At 44.9% G+C, this 20,913-nt stretch overlaps 1 protein-coding gene across 1 annotated transcript; it reads left to right on the top strand.

The window, feature by feature from the left end:
• Positions 1-524: 524 nt before the first annotated feature.
• Positions 525-2,072, top strand: SLPI (secretory leukocyte peptidase inhibitor; the record flags this gene model as incomplete). The annotated part of the gene is made up of 3 exons (XM_080814738.1): positions 525-606; positions 1,274-1,435; positions 1,924-2,072. The coding sequence occupies 3 exons, from the start codon at positions 525-527 to the stop codon at positions 2,070-2,072; spliced, it is 393 nt and encodes a 130-aa protein (XP_080670864.1).
• Between the last annotated feature and the right edge of the window lie 18,841 nt (positions 2,073-20,913).

Consider the following 20,913-nt stretch of genomic DNA (forward strand, 5'->3'; position numbering starts at 1 on the left):
AACATCTGTAGTTTCCTGACTTGTTAATTTTAGCCATTCTGACTGGTGTGAGGTGGTATCTCATTGTGGCTTTGATTTGTGTTTCCTGATGCCAAGTGATGTTGAGCACTTTTTCATCTGTCTGTTGGCCATTTGGATGTCTTCCTTGGAGAAATGTCCGTTCATATCTTCTGCCCATTTCTTGACTGGATTTTTTGGTGTTTGGGTGCTGACTTTGATAAGTTCTTTATAGGTTTATGGATACTAGCCCATTACTGAGATGGCCTCCTTGTCAGCCTGGTGACATCTTCCAGAATAGCCTCTTCCATTTCTTCCCTGGCAGTTACTGTCAGCCTCCCAGTCTTGCTTGGGACAGGAAAGAGCCGCTGTCTCCCTGATATTAGCATTGCTGGTCTCACCTAGCTTCCTGTGTGTGCAATCACAGCTGGGAGGGGCCGGGGGATTTCTGTTGGGGCCACACCCATTAGTGAAAGTATAAATAATGAGGTTTGGCGTTGACCTTCAGGGCCACACCTCCTCTCATCATGCAGTCCAACAGCCTCTTCCCTCTCGTGCTTCTTGTCCTGGGAACCCTGGCACCTTGGCCTGCAGAAGGTGTTGGAACAGGTGAGTTAAAGCCACCCTGGCACAATGTTGGTTGTGGGGCAGAAGTGGGGGCTCCTGGTGGAGGGGAGTGTCTCCTTCTAGAGGCTCTGCTCTCTCAGCTTAGTTTCAAGAGACCTCCCTGAGGGTGGGTTCATGTCCATCTGGGCTCCAAGGTCTCTGTGTGGGCTTCCAAGCATTGGGATGTGCTCTTTTACCAGAATCCGGTCAGCCCAAGCCCCATTCCCTCTGGTCTTACTGCTCTCTCTCTCTTCACCCTGTGAATCTGCAGTCATTTGTCTCTTCCTCGTCTCTCTGTTTCCATCCTTCCGTCTCTGTGTCTCTGCCTCTGGCTCTAGCTCTGTCCTGTCCTGTTGACTCTATTTACCTTTGTTTGTCTTTCTCCATCTCCCTCACTCCCGGACTGTCTCTTTGAATTTGTGGAGCCTTGTTTTCCCTGAGTTGGGAAACCTTGGCTGGGAGCCCTCTGCCCTTTTCCAGGATCTGCCCATGTGTGAGGTTTACTCAAGCCCGTCACTCTTTGTGGAGGTCAGACAGGCATTTCCCTCTGGGCTTTTTGGGCAGTCACCTGGGTGAGGGTCTCCCCTGGGGAGTGGTGCTTTGTTCCAGGAATCATGATGGCTACTTAGCACCCAGCTCCTTCCTTAACTTGTGACATTCTCTTCAACAGCGTTGAAAGCTGGAACCTGCCCTTTCATACCATCTTCTCGGTGCCTTTTTGGATATGAGGAACCTGAGTGCCAGAGTGACTGGCAGTGTCCAGAGAGGCAGATATGCTGCTCTGATATTTGTGGATTCAGATGCACAGACCCCATTAACATCTTCAACCCAAGTGAGGAGGTGCAAGGGCTGACGGGGAGGGAGCGAGCCTGAGAACACAGCACCTGCGGGGACAGGACTGGGTGCTGGCCCCGCCAGGTCTCCTCCTTTCTAGGAATTGTCTAGTCAAGTTTGTCATCTGGCCAGGGAGTCACACTGACCCAGACGGGAATTTACTCACCAGGTTGGTGAAGCAGCCAGTGTGTCCGGAGGTCAGTTGTTTGGGCAGTGGTCACCTGGCCATTCAGATAAGCAGGCAGATGGCCGCCACCTGTCCAGTCAGTACTGGACAACTGATCACCTATGTGGAAGGGGTGCCTAATGTGAGAGGAGACCTGTATCCTGCCTTGAGTGGATACAGAGGCCTTGGGAAGGAAGACGTGGTCATGGGGATAGAGAAGAGATGATTCTCCCTGTGTGGGCTGGGCTGGGGCTGGATCCAGGAAGTAGGGGTGGTACAGAAGGCACAAAATCTTTGACCTGTGACTCTACTCTTGCCAGTTAGGGTGAAGCCTGGCAGGTGTCCCGTGGTCACTGGCCAGTGTCTGATGCTCAACCCCCCCAACCACTGTGAGACAGACCGCCAGTGCGTGAGTGACTTCAAGTGTTGTAGGGGCATGTGCGGGAAAATCTGCGTGTCCCCTGTGTAAGGTAAGGAGGGGCCTGGGTCCACCCATCTCCCTCCCACCAGTCCTCTCTGTCCCCAGCCTCTGGCAGCTGTGGCATAAGAGCAGGGGGACTCCTAATCCCTCCCCCGAAACAGCCTCTGCCTGGCCCCTTGTGGTTCAAGGGCACTGTTCCCCAGGCCCCAGGGCCAAGATTTCTGTAGGATCACTCATGGCTTTGGTTTTTTTCCAACCCCTCTGGGTGAGGGCCCTGAGCATATGGCTCTCTGAGTCTCAGTTTCCTTACCTATAAAATGGACATAATGAAATTTGAAGCGCTTTGTAAAGCACCATGTGCACTAAGTATGTCTTATTAAGATCATCTCCAGCATGTTGTCTTGGGTCAAAGCCCGTAGGATCCATGGATTTCTAGGATAATCTAGCTCAATGCTCTGAGTTTAGAGTCCTATAGTAAAATTGAGACTTGAACTCAGTCTCCTGATACCAAGACTTTTTCGACTAAACCACTACCTTGCTATTTTCTCTGTGTTGGGGGGTTTCTTGGGGGAAGAATGGGGAGATAATTTGGCTGGTTCCTGTATTGAAGCCCCAACCTGATTTTCTCTCGTAGCCTGATTCCTGCCATTTAGAAGAGGCTCTGGATTCCTACTCTGTGGTCTGGGAATTCTGCTTTCTGCTCCCAGACTTGGAGCAATGGGGCAGCCCTCCATGGTCAAGGCTTGGTTCTACCACAGTATCTCCACTGGGGAAAGGCTTGACACACAGTAGGCTTTCAGGAAGTGTCTGTTGATTAGTGAATAAATAAATGTGCACATTTCTTTTCATCCATCTGCTTCTGTGGTTTGCTGGTGCTGTGAATTGGGTGGGAGGTGATGAGGGAATGTGTGGCTATGCGGCCCCCCCCCTATAGATACGGAGTGGAAGGAAGAGGCTTCGGGGTCGGACAGACATGAATCTCCATCATGAGTCTGAACATATGGACTCTGCAATTTTGGACAAATGACTCTATCTCATGTGTCTTCATTTCTTAACCCGCAAAGTGGCCCCCTGTTTGGAGCACTGGGATATACAATGTGTACGAAATGAGTAGCAATGTTGCTAGGCCACCGCAGGCTTGAAAAACGGTGGATACTGGCGTTCCGTGGGGATTTGGAGCTTCTTACTTCTCTTCTCTCTCCCAAGACACGATTTCTTCTATCTTAAAGTAGGTGTTGAGCTGAACCACATGCACTGATTATCAGTCCTGAGAGAGGACTCCAAACACGTCTGCCCATGGCATCTTGGTATCGGCGTCCCCAGGGAAAGTGCAGTGCAGTCATGCACTGGGTAAAACAATGCTTTATTTTTTTTTTAAGATTTCATTTATTTATTTGACAGACAGAGATCACAGGTCGGCAGAGAGGCAGGCAGAGAGAGAGGAAGGGAAGCAGGCTCCCCGCTGAGCAGAGAGCCCGATGCGGGGCTCGATCCCAGGACCCTGAGATCATGACCTGAGCCGAAGGCAGAGGCTTTAACCCACTGAGCCACCCAGGCACCCCAAAACAATGCTTTATTACATAGAAAAAAACCAGCAAGATCAGCTTCTGCCTTGGGCCTCCATTTCCCATGGCCCGCAAGTCTCTCCCAGGAGCTGATGCAGGGCGATTTGCCCACCCCCCACCAGACCCCTCTCAGGCCACAGGAGGAGTTCCCATTCTCGAGGAGAACAGAGCAAGCAGTGGGCTTGCCCAGATGCCACTGGGCACACACATCTACACAGAACAGAGGAGCATACACTGAAGCTTGAAAGGGGGAAAGATGCTCCCACACAGGCCTGTGAGCTCTTTATCTCTTGGTAAGGGAGTATTCCAGGTCCAAGGCCAATCTTAGGCGGCCGAGTGGGGGGCGTGCATGCACACGGCTGCCCTTCCCCACAATGAGGGGATTGTCAGGGTGGGTTGCGTCATGACATGCTGCTGGCCAGTAACCACACGAGGGTGATGCTGGTCTTGAGTCAATGGGGCAGAGCAGTATGAGCCGGGCTCCCAGAGCTCAGAGCAAGCAGGGAACCGGGCTCCCCGTTTCTCTGTGCTCTTTGGACTCCCAAGGAAGCAGAGAACTTGATTGGATAGTGACACAGAAAAAGGACAAAACACAACCGTAATTCAATCCCTTCCTGGAAAATATCACCGATCTAAAGAAAACATTCCACACACTACATTCCACCCATGTTCCCAGAGCAGCACCAGGATGGATTAAATGAACTGTGTGAGGGAAGAGGGAAACGAGGGAGTGCCATTTTATTTATTTGGTGAGTAGGGCAGCCATCCTCTGAGCTGCCTCCCGGTGACCCTCACCTGCTGGGATCCCCACCCTTGTGTGGCCCCTCCGACGGTGCGTGCAGTGGATCTATGTGACCAAGAAGCTATCGCAGAGTGACAGGTAGCTGTGTCCTGATGAGATGAGAAGAGTCAAGGATGGCCCCCTCCACCTGGGGAGCACAGGCTCTCTCGGATCACCTGCTCTAGCAGAACTCAGCTGCCGTGTCAGGAGGACCCTCAACCGTCTGCAGAGTGGCCCGTCGGGTGAGGAGATTACGGGTCCGCCAACGGCCTGTGACGAACTGAACCCCACCAACAAACACGAGAAGGACTTTGGAGGCAGAATTCCAGGCCCAGCATAATCTCGAAAGGACCGCAGTCCCAGCACACAGCTTGGTTATAACCTGGTGATAGACCGTGACGCAGAACCATCCAGTGAAGCTACTCCTGGCTTCCTGACCCTCGAGCTGGGAGATGATGTTTATGATTTTAAAGTGCTAAGTTTGGGGGCAATTTGTATGCAGCCACTGACACCTATTACAGTGAGGCCAGCAAAGTCTGCCACTGGCACCAAATAACAGACAGGATGAGAAAAGATCGTTGTAAGGTGATGCCGTTGTCTCTGAACAAAGCTGACAACACCCTAAGTAAAATGTTAAAATTAGAATTCGTGAAGGCTCACGAGCTTTCATAGAAGTTCAACGTGAAATTTTTTAAAGATTTAATGTATTTTTTTGAGAGAGAGAGAACACGAGCAAGGGAAGGGCAGACAGAGAGGGAGAAGCAGGCTCCCCGCTGAGCAAGGAGCCCTACACCAGAGGGCTTGATCTCAGGACCCTGGGATCATGACCTGAGCCAAAGGTAGACCCTTAACTGACTGAGCCCCCCCAGGTGCTCCAAACACGAATTCTTTATTAAAATTAAAGATAGCAGGGCGCCTGGGTGGCTCAGTGGATTAAAGCCTCTGCCTTCGGCTCAGGTCACGATCTCAGGGTCCTGGGATCGAGCCCCATATTGGGCTCTCTGCTCAGCGGGGAGCCTGCTTCCTCCTCTCTCTCTCTCTCTGCCTGCCTCTCTGCCTACTTGTGATCTCTGTCAAGTAAATCAAGTAAATAAATAAAAAATCTTTAAAACAATAAATAAATAAAATTAAGGATAGAAACCAAAGGATAGAAATTAATTTAAAAAAAAAAACAAACAGAAAATCTACCTGAAACTGTAGCAAAACCTACATCAAGTTGAATGGTCAGAGATATCATCACTGAAGTCAGAAAGAGACTAAGAATCACTGCTATTTTTCAAGGGTGTATGAGACAGCGAGATGAGATCAGGGGATAAGGTGTGTAAGAGTGGAAAGAAAGACACCAAACTGTCATTATTTGCAGATAGTATTATTTCCTGCATAACAAGTGAACACATTCAATAAAGTTGATGAAGTTAAGTTTCACCAGAGTTGCTGGGTATACACAATTTTACAGCATTTCTACACATTATTCGTAACGAATCAGAAATAAGAGAAGGTAGAGATAATCAAAGAAACAAATCCTACACTGCACCCAGGAAGGAACCCTAAAAATTATGCCAGACCTTTGTGGATTAAAGAAGAAATTTGTTGAAGGTCTAAAATAAAAACTGAATAAACAGGGAAACAGTGTTTATGTTTGAGCAGACGCAATAACGTTATGATTACAGCTCATTAAAAAAGCCGTTTATAAATTCAATGTAACCTTAATAAAACCCCCAACATGATTTTTTAAAAACAACTTGAGGGGCGCCTGGGTGGCTCAGTGGGTTAAAGCCTCCGCTTTCGGCTCAGGTCATGATCCCAGGGTCCTGGGATCGAGCCCCGAATCGGGCTCTCTGCTCGGCAGGGAGCCTGCTTCCCTTCCTCTCTCTCTGCCTGCCTCTCTGCCTACGTGTGATCTCTGTCTGTCAAATGAATAAATAAAATCTTTTTAAAAAATAAATAAATAATAAATAAAAACAACTTGAAAAAGTGTTCCTCTAATTATTATATTAGTAGAAAGTTTGCAGAAGAACCAAGAACATTTTTTAAAAGTACAGTAATAAGAGTTATCCAGACCAGGTATCAAAGTGCTTTTGATTATATTAATTATTAATTATGATAATTAACAGAATATGATGTTGGTACAAAAATAAACAAATAGTCTAATGGAACAGAACAGAATGTCTGAAAGGAAATCTGTGCATTTGTGGAAATTTGTCATATAACAAGGAGGAATTTTTTTTTTAAGATTTCATTTATTTGAGACAGAGACAAAGAGCATGAGGGGTGGGGAGGGGCAGATGGAGAGGGAGAAGCAGACTCCCCTGCCAGCAGGGAGCTCAAAGTGGGGCTTGATCCCAGGCCCCTGAGATCATGACCTGAGCTGAAGTCAGACGCTAAACCAACTGAGCCACCCAGGTGCCCCAATAAGGAGGAATTTTTATAATTGTTAAAGGCAAAACTCAAACTAATACTGAAATTGGCTTTTTTTTAAAGTTCACAGTAACAACTTTTACTGAGTTTAATAGAAATTGTTAACATATGGTTCTCCTGACCCACTTTCTCTCTCTTTCTTTCTTTCTTTTCTTCTGCCTGCCTTCCTTCCTTCCTTCCTTTCTCTCTCTCTCTTTCCCTCTCTCTCTCTCTTTCTTTCTTCTTTCTTTTCTTTCATTCCTTTATGATGAGGAATTGGCTTGCGCCATTATGGAGACTAAGCCCCATAATCTTCTGTCTGTGAACTGGACTCAGAAAAATCTGTGGCGTAATACAGTTCCTGTCTTAAGGCTTGAGAACCAGGGGAGCTGATGGTGTAAATTCCAATCCACAGACAGGAGAAAATGAGGTGAGATGTTCCAACTCAAACAATGAAGCAGGAAAAAAGTTGTGGGCTCCTTCTTCTCCCACATTTTGTTCCATTTAGGCCGTCAGTGCTTTGGATGAGGACTCCTCACCCTGGGGAGGGGATTCTGCTCAACTGAGTTCACAGATTCAAGTGCTAATCTCATCTGGAAACTTCTTCACAGACACACCCAGGGATAAATGTTTAATGTGGGCATTCTGTGGCCTGTCCAGCTGACACAGAAATTACCCACTACAGGCCCCGCCCATGTCAATTTGGCAGCCATTTGCATCTCCTTAAACCATATTTACGTTCCAAAGAAAGACACAACAAGGTCATAATTCTGCCCAAAGTGACAGTTATTATTCGTACAACCCAAACCACACTAACTCTTTCCAAGAGAGGAGGTAAAGTCCTTGAGTCATGTTTGATCTCCTCCTTGATATCCAGTAACTATAATGTAAAATTAACAAATACTACGATATAAAGTCTCTACAGCTTATGTTGCATGATAAGGCAATAAGAGAGACACACGCATGTAATCAGAGCAACATAAGGAGGAAATGTCGTAATAATTCCAGTCCTCATTTCTGTAACTGGTCATGTGGTTGTAGCTGGCATTTATAATTACCCTCTTCTACCACCCATTGTATATTCCTTTGCCTTCCACAAGCACCTCAACAGACTGTAGTTCTCCGTCACCTGATAGGGGGACCCAAACCTTCATTCCTGAAGGGCCTGGGCCATTAGCAGCGTTGCTTGGATTGGGTTGTTGTGCTTTTCTAATGACCTTACATACACAACAAGGCAATACTAAGGAGTGTCCTAAGGGATCTCCTGTATTCCAGACATACTCTTCCTTACTTCCCTTGTGGTAGAGTTCTCCAATTTCCCCTTGGAAGTCAAGATCGGCCATCCTGGCCAACACCATAACTCCCTTCTTTGTTGATTTAGAAGCACGAGGAGCCCAAAGTGGCCAGGTGGCAGTCGTAACTTCCAGTTCAATGGAATCATTGTTGGGTCTCCTTTTGGGAATGTTTCTCCCTCTGGAATTAACACTGTGCCAACAGTGTTAATTGCCAACAGTGCACAGAATCATGGGAACAGGAAGCAAAAATTTTGCTAATGGGTGACTCGGGGTGATCGTGAATAGTACCACTCCCATTTCTACCTCTCAATTCCTGAACCCATGAATCCTGGTTAGGGGAGAAGCAACATTATATATTAGGAATTGACTGAGAGCCTATACAGCCTTCTGAGTAACCCTGTCCCAGCCCTGCAAAGTGCTACGACCTAGCGGACACTGTAACTGAGTCTTCAAAAGGCCGGTCCGCTGTTCTACGAAGCCAGCAGCTTCAGGATGGGGAACATGGTAAGACCAGCGAATTCCATGAGCCCATCGTGTCCATGGCAACACTTCTTTTGCTATGAAGCGAGGTCCTTGATCAGAAGCAATGCTGTGTGGAGTACCATGATGGTGGAGAAAGCACCCTGTTAGTATGCGGGTGGTAGTTTGGGCAGAAGCATCACATGCAGGCCAATCAAATCCATATCCAAAGTATCTATTCCAGTAAGAACAAAATGCTGCTCTTCCCATGATGAAAGTGGTCCAATGTCATCATCCTGCCACCAGGCAATGGATTGATGATACCAGTGAATGGCTCTGTATCAGGGATCAGTGTTGGTCTCTGCGGCTGCCCAACTGGGCACCCAGCAGTGGCCATAGCCGGGTTGGCCTTGGTGAGTGGAGTCCCAGGTACTGAGCCCGAGCTTAACCTCCATCCCTGCCCTGCGGCCACTTTGTTCATGAGCCCACAGGGCTATGGCAGGGGTAATTGAGCAAAGAAACTGATTAATATCCACAGAACAGATCATGTTATTAGCTTGATGTGAAAATCCTCCTGCTGAGGTCACCCTCTGGTGAGCATTCACACAGGACACAAATATCTTCACTTTTTTTTTTTTTTTTTTTGCCCATTCAGAGAGGTCTATCCATATATCCCTTCTCCAGGTTTCTTGTCACCGATTTTCTATTCCCCTTTCATGGTGAATTTTCTGAATTCCACGTCGCCCGCCCTCAGAGACTCTAGCAGCTGTCAGATAAGGTGGCTACCTGATCATCGAGGTTTCTGCTCAGCCAAATGACCAGCTCTTTCAGGACATCTGTAGCCGGAAGCCTGTGACGTTCCTCCCTGCTGACCACCGTCTGCCTCTGTGCGGCAAGTCTCCCACCTGGGCTAGTCCTCCACGGGGATGGTGGTGGGAGTTCCACGGTGATCTGTGGAGTAGTAAGTGAGGCAACTGCCCAGATGCCACAAGGTGTGGACCCCAAGCAGGTGTTATCAGATGCTTAAAAGCAGAGGTAAAACAAACGCAAACGCACAGCAAATGTCAGCAGGAAGCATGAATCTTCCATCTTCTCACCATCGGCTCAGACTGGTGGCAGCTGAATGTTACATGGGTCTGACCTCACGAGAGGGACTTGTCCAGAGATGCCCCTTACATCTGTGGGATGTAGGTACTGACAAACATTAGAAAGCTACATCCGACCAAGGTTTGGTGAGAACGTGGGGCAATAGAGATGGTTATGCGTGACGTGTGGGGACATAGATCGTGCAGCCATCTTGGAAATAGCCTGGCTGCCTGCAGTCAAACTAATTTTATTCAGTCACATCAGATTTTTGAGAATGGAAATCATTTGGGATACGTTCTCTGTTGAAAACACAATTGTGATGGGGCGCCTGGGTGGCTCAGTGGGTTGGGGCCTCTGCCTTCGGCTCGGGTTGTGATCCCAGGGTCCTGGGATTGAGCCCCACGTCGGGATCTCTGCTCTGGGAGCCTGCTTCCTCCTCTCTCTCTGCCTACTTGTGATCTCTCTCTCTGTCAAATAAATAAATAAATAAATATTTTTTAATAAAAGCACTCAAGCTTTGCGCAGTGGCAGTATCGTAGCCAATGAGGTTTATCCGAGGCGCGATTATTGCTAATTGAAAAAAAGCACTCAATACAACCTGTGGGTCAAAGAAGAAATGAAAATGAAATTGAGAAAATATTTTGAACTAAATGATGATGACGAAACTTTGTATCAAGGCCAGTGGGATGCACCTAAAGCAGAAATTAAATGGAAATGGATCATCTTATATGCATAGATTAGTAAAGAAGAAAAGGTAAAATTCAGATAGCAAAGCAGCCATCTCAAGCATTTCCAAAAATAACAACGGAAGAAACCATAAAACATAAGGTAAGAAATGATGAAGAGCCGAAAACAATGAAATAAAGAACAAGGAAGATCAATTGAGAGATAATCTGAGCCAGAAGTTGGTTCTTTTTTTTTTTTTTAAGATTTTATTTATTTGAGAGAGAGAGTGAGCACGTGCGAGAGAGAGAGAGAGAGAAAGTCCTAGTGGGTGGAGGGGCAGAGAGAGAGGCAGACGCCCCCGGTCACAGGGCTAGCCATGGGGTTCCAAGCAGGGTTTGATCCCCGGAGCCTGAGTCATGACCTGAGCCAAAGTCAGATGCTTAACTGACTGAGCCACCCAGGCGCCCCAGAAGTTTGTTCTTTAAAAAGGTTTTCATAATAAATTAAAGTCTTGCAACACCGGTTGAATAAATAATAGAAAAGTAAGTAATCAGGGACGCCTGGGTGGCTCAGTGGGTTAAAGCCTCCGCTTTCGGCTCAGGTCATGGTCTCAGGGTCCTGGGATCGAGCCCCACGTTGGGCTCTCTGCTCAGCGGGGAGCCTGCTTCCTCCTCTCTCTCTGCCTGCCTCTCTGCCTACTTGTGATCTCTGTCTGTCAAATAAATAAATAAAATCTTTAAAAAAAATAAAAAGAAAAGGTAAGTAATCATTATCAGAAATAAAAAGTGGAGGGGCACCTGGGTGGCTCAGTGGGTTAAAGCCTCTGCCTTCAGCTCAGATCATGATCCCAGGGTCCTGGGATCGAGCCCAGCATTGGGCTTTTTGCTCAGCAGGGAGTCTGCTTCTCTCTCTCTCCACCTGCCTCTCTGCCTACTTGTGATCTCTCTCTCCCTGTGTGTCAAATAAATAAATAAAATCTTAAAAAAAAAAAAGAAATAAAAAGTGGAGATCACTACAGATACCAGAGATGGCACATAAGGCAAATGAACAGCGTCATGTCAATAATTTAAAAATTGAGATGAAATGGAAAAATTCCTAGTACTTCACACAACCAGCCAAGATGGGCAAGGGCAAACTCATGTCCTCATAAAGACAGGTTCATTGCAATTAGGGGACCAGGCACTGAGGGACAACACAGCTTCTCAGCAAAGGAGAAGGTGGAGCTGTCGTACGACTGAACGGAAGGTAGGGATTGGGCAAAATTCAAGTGAATAAGGGATTTCTTAGCACATTTCACATTTATCTTAACTTTGTCGTTTCCGAGGAAACAAGAAATCCCTTATCTGAAGCTTTGTACCCAGATTGGATTGGAAATCAAGGCTGCCTCTCTAATGTCAAAGTAACTTAGATCCCTCAGGTAAGAAAGGGATGTTTTATTCTTACAGAAACAATTTCAGGTACAGTTTCCGATAGTCTGTGGTTTTTAGAACGCATGTTTTCCTGGGGACTAAGAAAGCAATTGTCTTTATTTTTTTTTAAGATTTTTATTTACTTATTTGACAGAGAGAGAGAGAGAGATCACAAGTAGGCAGAGAGGCAGGCAGAGAGAGAGAGAGGGAAGCGGGCTCCCTGCTGAGCAGAGAGCCGGACGCGGGTCTCGATCCCAGGACCCTGAGATCATGACCTGAGCCGAAGGTAGAGGCTCAACCCTCTGAGCCACCCAGGTGCCTGAAAATGATTGTCCTAAAAAAAAAAAAAGAAATTACATATATTATGTGTTAATAAAAAGAAATAAATACATTAAATACATTAAAATGTAAAAAAACCAACAACACGATTTTTGTTCAAAGTGTGGGTCCTTCATGGCACATGATAGCTACAGGATGTCATAGGGAGAAACAGCCTTTGTTAACTCTGCAGCGAGATTTCTCTGTGTCGCTGCTCCCAGCCTGATGAATGGCTAAGCAGATTTTTACTTCTTAGTTACTTTTACTTTCTCATTAGAAAAACTCAGCTTACCCAAACAAACACAACACAAAATAGAAACATGTATATTACTATAGATATTAAAGACATTAAATTTGTGAAAAAGAAAACTTTGGACCCAGCTGTGCTGGCAAGTTTCACCAAGTATTAAAAGAAGAAATAATGTTAATTCTTACAAAAACTTCCAGAAAAGTCAAAGGAAAAGCTACACTTCTCAACTCATTTAATGAGACTAGCGTGACCTTAGTACCAACGTGCAGCAAGAACATTATGAAAAGGAAAGTACAGGCCACTTCCACTCACGAACACGGAAAAAAAAAGATCTTTAAACATTAGCAAACAGAATGAAATGATCTACAAAAAACGATAATGATCAAGCTGTGTTTATCCAAGAGATAGAAGGTGGTTTTTGCATTAGAAAAGCAATCACTATAACTTTTCACTCTAATATAATAGAGGAGGAAATCATGCGATCATCCCAATAGATGCAGGAAATGCCCTTAATAAAAATCCAGTGGCCCAGTCGCCAAACTGTGGAAAGAGCCAAGATGCCCTTCAACAGACAAATGGATAAAGATATGGTCCATATATACAATGGAGCATTATGCCTCCATGAGGAAGGATGAATACCCAACTTTTGTATCAACATGGACTGGACAGGAGGAGATTATGCTGAGTGAAATGTCAGGCAGAGAGAGTCAATTGTCATATGGTTTCACTTACTTGTGGAGCATAAGGAATAACACAGAGGACATTGGGAGAAGGAAAGGAAAAGTGAATTGGGGGGAAATCGGAGGGGTAGAAGAACCATGAGAGACTGTGGACTCTGAGAAACAAACTGAGGGTTTTGGAGGGGAGGGGTGTGGGGGGTTAGGTGAGCCTGTTGGTGGGTATTAAGGAGGGCACAGATTGCATGGAGCACTGGGTGTGGTGCATAAACAATGAATCTTGGAACACTGAAAAAATAAAATAAAATAAAAAAATTCAGTGGCCATCCAACTCTAAACTCTTAGCAAACCAGAGGTGCCTGGGTGGCTCAGTCGGTTAAATGTCCCACTCTTGTTTTCCACTCAGGTCGTGACCTTATGGGTGGTAGGATCTAGCAAGCCCCAGATCAGCCTCTGCTCATCAGGGAGTCAGTTTGAAGATTCTCTTTCCTTCTGCCCCTTCCCCCCCTAGCATTCTCTCTCCCCCTCTCTCTCTCAAAGGTAAATAAATCAATCTAAAGGGGAAAAAAAAAAACCTCTTAGCAAACCAGGAACAGATGGAAACTTAAGCTGATAAAAGGTATCTGTTAGAAACCTGACAGCCGTCATACTTAAAGGCAAAATGTTGAAGAGTTGGTTTTCTTTTTTTGAAAGCAAAAACACAACAGAGTTTCCTGTTATCACCAATTCTTTCAACACTGTGTCCCAAGTTCAGCCAGTGCATTAGGACAAGTAAACAAAACTAGAGTTATAAGAACTGGGAAGGAAAAAGAAATAAAGCTGTCATATCCAAAATGATAATGAAAAAAACCCCCAAATACCTGCAGATAAATTATTAAAATTAACCGGGAAGTTTATTAAGGTCCCTGAGTACAAAATCAATATTTTTTTAAAAATCCAGTATTGAAAAAATATATTTAATTAATTAATTAATTAAATTAATATAATTAAATATAATTATATTATATTTCTATATTCCAACAAGAAAAAATTGAAGATGAAACTTCTTACAGTAGCAGTAGAAAATCAAATGAATAGAGAATAAAACTTAGAAGTTCATGATCTCTATGTAGAAAATGGTGAAGCTTTATTGAGAGAAATTAAAGAAGATCTAAGTAGAAAGAGAGCTATACTATATTCATAGATTGGAAACCCTAATACTGTAAAGTTGTACTTTCTCCCCACATTTATTTGTAGAGTCAATGGGATCCCCATCCAAATCCCAACAGTTTGTTGACTTGTTTGTGCGCCAGTGTACACATCTTGCAGAAGCTGTTTTAAAAATTCATTTGGGGGGTGCCTGGGTGGCTCAGTGGGTTAAAGCCTCTGCCTTTGGCTCAGGTCATGATCCCAGAGTCCTGGGATCGAGCCCCGCATCAGGCTATCTGCTCATCGGGGAGTCTGCTTCCCCCTCTCTCTCTGCCTGCCTCTCTGCCTACTTGTGATCACTGTCTGTCAAATAAATGAATAAAACCTTAAAAAATTTCGTTTGGAAAACCAAGGGACAAGAATAGCAAAGATATATCCTTGAAGAAGAATATAAGAATAAGGTAGAAATACTTACTTTACAAGCTATTAAGATTTTTATAAAGTTAGAGTAAGTAAAATATTGTGATACTGGCCAAGGTTCGACTCAGACCAATGGTATATTAGTATCCAGTGAGAAGATGGAAAGAACACAGTGATGTGAACAGGACACACTGAATTTGACTATTTTTAGTAGTTACAGGGAATTGTCTAAAAGGGAAAGAAAGAGTAGGCTAAAGAAAACCTTGGAGTTAAGGAAGGGTAGTCACGGAAGGAACACGTTTTCGGGAGAGTGACTCCTCTCCAAGGTTAAGATTCAGACTCACTGGAGAGGGTGTGGTTGGCGGACAGGTTGGCTGGGTTGTCCCAGACCAGAGCTGGTGCACAGTCCTGGGCAGACGCTTGCTGGGGAGCTGGAGAAAGGCTCTGAGAAGCTGCCTGCTGGGGGTGTTCTTAGACTAAACTGGGAAGCGGTAACCAGCCAGTCACCAGGAAGCAAGCTCAGGCACCTACAGGACTCAGGCGTAGGAAGTCTGCAGGGTTAGCCTAGGAAGTGTTCTAGCAGCTGCCACTGAACGAACCTGCTGGGGGAACTCCACGGGCGGTGCTGTAACAGCACTCCAAGGGGTCTGACGGGTCAACTTGCTTCAAGTTTATCACGCGCCTGCTGCTTTGGCTAAGTCCCTCGGTCTGTAGCAAAACTAACTTTCCTTGAGATTTGAAGACCACTGGCCTTGAGGAGTGACGGACCAGACTTTCCCAGAAGATAAGGCCTGACCACATTCAAAAGCAGCTGCCGCCAATGCCAGCAAGTCATTCAAGGTCACATCAACATAGGACTAACCGCTGGGCACCTGTGTTTCCTCCCTTTCCACACCTTGCCCTTTACAACCCTCCGGCTTCCCCTGGATGGGGAAGATGGTCTTTGAGATGTTAGTCCACCATCTACCCAGGTTGCCAGCTTCCTGAATAAAGCAATCTTTCCTTTCTCACCATCACTGATCTCTCAAGTATTGATTTTTGAGTCGCAGGCAGCCAACCTGAGTTCGGCATTGGTTCTCTGTCCAGTAACACCACACACACACCAGGCAGCAGTGTAGAGGCAAGAAAAAGGAAAACACATCTGTAGCAGAAGAGAAGCCCTTTCTTCCTCCGATGCCTGTCCTGCACCCGACACTGACAGAGATGAACCGTGCACCAGCTGGCAAGGGAGATACGTTCCCAGCAATGAAGGATGGATTTGCAACTGAGAGTCAATATGTTGGAAAGCAGCAAAAACAGAATAGGATAAACAGTCCCCAGATAGTGCCCTATGTATATGCAGGAAGTCGATTTATGTCACAGGTTATTTTGCAAACCAGTAGGGGGAAAGAGAGACTTTTCAATAAATGCCCCTGGGACAAATATCCATATTCCGTATTTAATTTTTTTAATTTTATTTATTTATTTATTTATTTATCCACTATATTTATTTATTTATTTATTTATTTATTTATATTTATTTATTTTTATTTATTTTTTTTTAAGAGTAGGCTCCACACCCAGTATGGAACCCAACTCAGGGCTTGAACTCGTGACCCTGAGATCAAGACCTGAAATGAGATCAGGTGCTTAGTTGACGGAGCCACCCAGCTGCCCCATATCTGTATTTTTAAAAAAGAGAAAGAAGAGTAACCTGATCACTAGTCCTCATCACGTGCAAAATCAGTTCCAACTGGTTGTAGACTTAATATAAAAAGCAAAACTATGGGGCACCTGGGTGGCTCAGTGGGTTAAGGCCTCTGCCTTCGGCTCAGGTCATGATCCCAGGGTCCTGGGATTGAGCCCCACATCGGGCTCTCTGCTCAGCGAGGAGTCTGCTTCCCCTCCTCTCTCTGCCTGCCTCTCTGCCTGCTTCTGCTCTCTGTCAAATAAATAAATAAAATCTTAAAAAAAAATAAAGATTTTAGGATGTAACAGAGGATAATATTCTCATGACTTCAGTCTAGAGAAAGATTTTTTTTTAATTTCAAGTTTTTATTTAAGTTCTAGGTAGTTAACATATATCGTAAAATTGCCTTCAGGTGTAGAATTTGGTGATGCATCACTTACAGGTAACACCCAGTTCTCATTACAGCAAGTCACCCAGCCAGCCCATCCCGCACCCACCTCCCTCCGTCAACCCTCAGTTTGTTCTCCGTTGTTGAGAGTCTCTTAGGGTTTGCTTCCCTCTCTTTTTTTCCCCCTTCCCCTGTTCCTCTGTTTTGTTTCCTAAATTCACACACGAGTGACATCGTATGGTATTTATCTTTCTCTGACTTATTTTGCTTAGCACAATACACAGTTTCATCCACATTGTTGCAAATGGCAAGATCTCATTCTTTTGATGGCTGAGTAACATTTCATTGTATATATACACCACATCTTCTTCATCCATTCATCAGCCAATGGACATTTGGGCTCTCTCCATAGTTTGCTTATTGTTGATAATGCTGCCATAAACATCAGGATGCATGTGTCCCTTCGAATCTATATTTTTGTATCCTTTGGATAAATACCTAGCAGTGCAATTCCTGGGAGGTAGGGTAGTTCTATTTTTAAATTTTTGAGGACTCTCCTCTCTGTTTTCCAGAGTGACTGCACCGGTTTGCATTTCCACCAACAGCGTAAGAGGGTTCCCCTTTAGAAAAAGACTATTTAAAGAGGACAGAAAAATACTACTTATAGAAAAGTTGAACTGTTCTATAAAAAGTTAACTAAGTTTCACTACAATAAATTAAAATTTCTGTTTGACAAAAGATACTGTTAAGAAAATGAAAAGGCAAACCACAGGGTGGGGAAGATATTTGCCAGCAGAATATATAGAAAGAATTCCTACAAATAAATGTCAGGAATGATTGGTCTAGTAAAAAGATCTACCAAATACACAAATAGCCTCCTTACGCACAAAAATGAAATGCAAACGTCCAATAAACATCCTAGAAGCATACAGCCTCATTTACTGCTCAGGGAAATGCAAATTAGAACCAAAAATGAGATACTACTACGTATCCACCAAATCGGCCAACACTGAATTGTTTGGTAACACTGAGTTGTTTTTTACAAGGATCAGGAACAACAAGAAGAACCATCCACACTGCTGGTGACAGAGTGAGCTGGGGCAATTCTTTGGAAAGCAACTGGTGGTGATCTCATAAATTTGAGAAAGTGCATCGTTTCCGATGCAACAAACCACAATATAAATGCATTTACATGTGAGCAAGAGACAGGTACGGAAATGTTCATAGCAGCGTCATTCTAAATAGCCCCAATCAGCAAACAACCCAGTTGTCCATCAGTATCCTCTAGAATGACTGAAAAACTGTGGTGTATTCCTACAATTGGTTATAAATGTAAATGGACAGTACACAGCTACGCTCAACAACCTGAATGAACGTCACAGCATAATGATGAGCGAAAGCGTACAACTGCCTTGAAAACATTTATATAAAGTTCAACGTATAACTAAAAGCAAACAAGTGATTACCCCAGAAATTGGCTTACTGGTTCCCTTTGCCTGAGAAAGGGGATTATGGCTGGGAACGGGCACACAGGGGCTTCTAAGTCACAGCAAACATTTTTTTCATCTTGATCTGAGTGGTGTTTACATGGGATTTGCTTTACAACCATTCATTACATTTGCACGTTTTATGTTTTAGGCACTTTTCTCCCTGTGCCGTATTTTACAACAGGTTAGTTAAATATACCTAGGTGTTATGACTATATTGGCAAATTATATACCAAGTCTGTACATTGGAAGTATTGGAAATAAGAAGCTACTCAGTGAAAAAACTGGCGGGAAAAATACGGTAAAACCTCAGAAGTAGGCAGACACACCCCCTCGAAGAGAGCCTGAATGTGTTCTGTCACGTGAGAGGTTGTCTCAGAGTCATAAAAAGGAGCTGATCTGGAGCTGGCTTCTTTGTTAGACAAATTCATGTTAGGGGAACTCACCGGCTGGGGCCACAAGGTCAACTGAGAGACGGGATGTGGGGACTGGCACTTTCTCCTTTAAGGTCATTGGTTTCCCTGTGAATACACTGCGGAGACTGGATTAAATGATCCCTGGGCTCTCAACTGAATGAAACACAAAGGTGCAGTGTCCAAGTTGGGGGTGAGAGAAAGGAAGTAAGAAATGGATAAGAAGGGGTGCCTGGGTGGCTCAGTGGGTTGAGCCTCTGCCTTTGCTCAGGTCATGATCCCAGGGTCCTGGGGTCGAGCCCCGCATCGGGCTCTCTGCTCAGCAGGGAGCCTGCTTTCTCCTCTCTCTGCCTTCCTCTCTGCCTACTTGTGATCTCTGTCTGTCAAATAAATAAATAAAATCTTTAAAAAAAAGAAATGGATAAGGGATGGTGATGGGTCTCACCCTGGTGCAGAGGTGGACAGACCAAGGCTCAGAAAAGGGCAAGGTCCTGCCCACATGTTCACAGGACATCACGAGTGGGACAGAACCAGAGCCACAGTGCCAAGTGCCCCTTCTGACACCGCCAGCCTTTCTAACTTGGGGGCAGCTGGTGAGCTTGTTGCCGTTTCAGGCATGGTACTGAGGAAGGGAAGGCTGCCAGGTTCCAAAGAGGTTGGATCTGGCATTTCAGGAGCAATCCAAGCCCCATTCATCGGAATAGCACCTACTTCAGGGAGAGAATGTCCCGATTGTCCTGTCCTTCCCCACTCTGGCACTTCAGAACACTGGTCATCGCTTTATCTGTTCCCTCCTCTCTTGGCAAGGACCAGTGGGATTTCAGTGCAGTCCTAATGAGCTCACAGAGCATAGCTTTTCTTGGGTTCTAGGTAGGTGCTAACAGATTGTTTCCACCAAGCGTGGATCCCTGCCCTTGGAAGTCCGAGTCCTGTTTCCTAGTGCATTTCTGAGACATTTTAAATTCATGCCCATATCAGGGGTTTTACTTATGTCTATGTGTGTGTTTCTCTGTGCCTGTTGTGTCATTGTTCTATACCTGCTCACCACCTAAGCGGTGGTCCCCAGGCTGGCAGCATCAGGATACCTGAGAGCTTGAGACATATGGCAGCTTGGGCCCCATCCACGACCCACTGCCCACTGCCTCCAAATCTGCATTTAAGGTTCTTGTGCACATTAGTATTTAACAGCCTATCATGCCTGTTTGAAGATGCCCAGGAGAGCACGTACTTAATGTAGGCAAGAAGGTCTGTACCAAGAAAATGGGTGCATTGGTATTACAGTTCTGGATGTTTATAGGCACACTTGTGCATCTCTGTATGTAAGTGTGATATGTCTCTTATTCAAAGGTGGGCAAAATTTCTTGAGGGCTGACTGTCTCCAGGCACCCCCATAAGCACCTAACACAATCATTTATATCCTCTGCCTCATTTGATTTTCATAAAGGCTTTGCAGGGAGCAGACAGAGAGAATGATTTGTGTTGACAGCTTTAAAAATATCTAAACACTTTGACCCAATACATTCCACTTCTAGACATCAGTCCTAGCAGAAAAATCTGAAATAAAGAAAAAAAATGATTCACGTACAAAGATTGACATATGCATGTAATCTACGATAGAAATCAAGGACTGGGAACAAAGTGTTTGTCCTGTGGAGTTACAGAAATGATGACATAGCCTTGAAATGAGCAACAATGTGGCCATTAGCGGAGTTCAGCTGAACCATACTTTTCCTGTCCATCCAAGTGTGTGCTGTGCAAACGTTCATAGAGCAGATGGACGTGACCTCTGCTGTCATGAAGAGCAAGACATTTATGAAGTTTGTACAACACTGGGAGATTGTGTTATAATGTAAACAAAAAAAATCTAAAATTGTACATCAAGGGCACTTGGGTGGCTCCGTTCATTAAGCATCCAGTTCTTGGTTTTGGCTCAGGTCATGATCTCAGGGTCATGAGATCAAGCCCTGCTTGGACTCATGGGCTGGGTGTGGAGCCTGCTTGAGATTCTCTCTCTCTCTCTCTCTCCTTCTGCCCCTCCCTCCTCTAAAAAAATTAAAGAAATATTTGAAATTGTATATCAGGTTCAATCGCAATCAAGGAAAAAAATGCACTTGAATCAGAAAGAACAAGACACACCCTCCGCCCCAAACAGGGTTGCACGAGAGGTCCCATCGCTGCACATCCTCACCAGCACTTGCTGTGGTCAGTGTCCCAGATTTCAGCCACGCTAACAAGTGTCTAGAGTATCCTATTTTTATTTGCATTTCCCTGACGCCGTAGGATGTGGAGCATCTTTTCTTGTGCTTATTTGCCATCTGTATATGGTCTTTGGTGACGTGTCTGTTCAGGTCTTTGGCCTATTTTTTAATTGAGTTGTTTTCTTGTTGATTTTTAAAGAGTTCCTTGTATATTTTGGGTAAATGTCTTTGTTGGATGGTCTTTTTTACTATCTTCTTTAGGTCAGATGCTCTGAGAAATGGG

Source organism: Martes martes, assembly GCF_963455335.1.
Source record: "Martes martes genome assembly, chromosome: 9".
NCBI classification, from domain to species: domain Eukaryota; kingdom Metazoa; phylum Chordata; class Mammalia; order Carnivora; family Mustelidae; genus Martes; species Martes martes.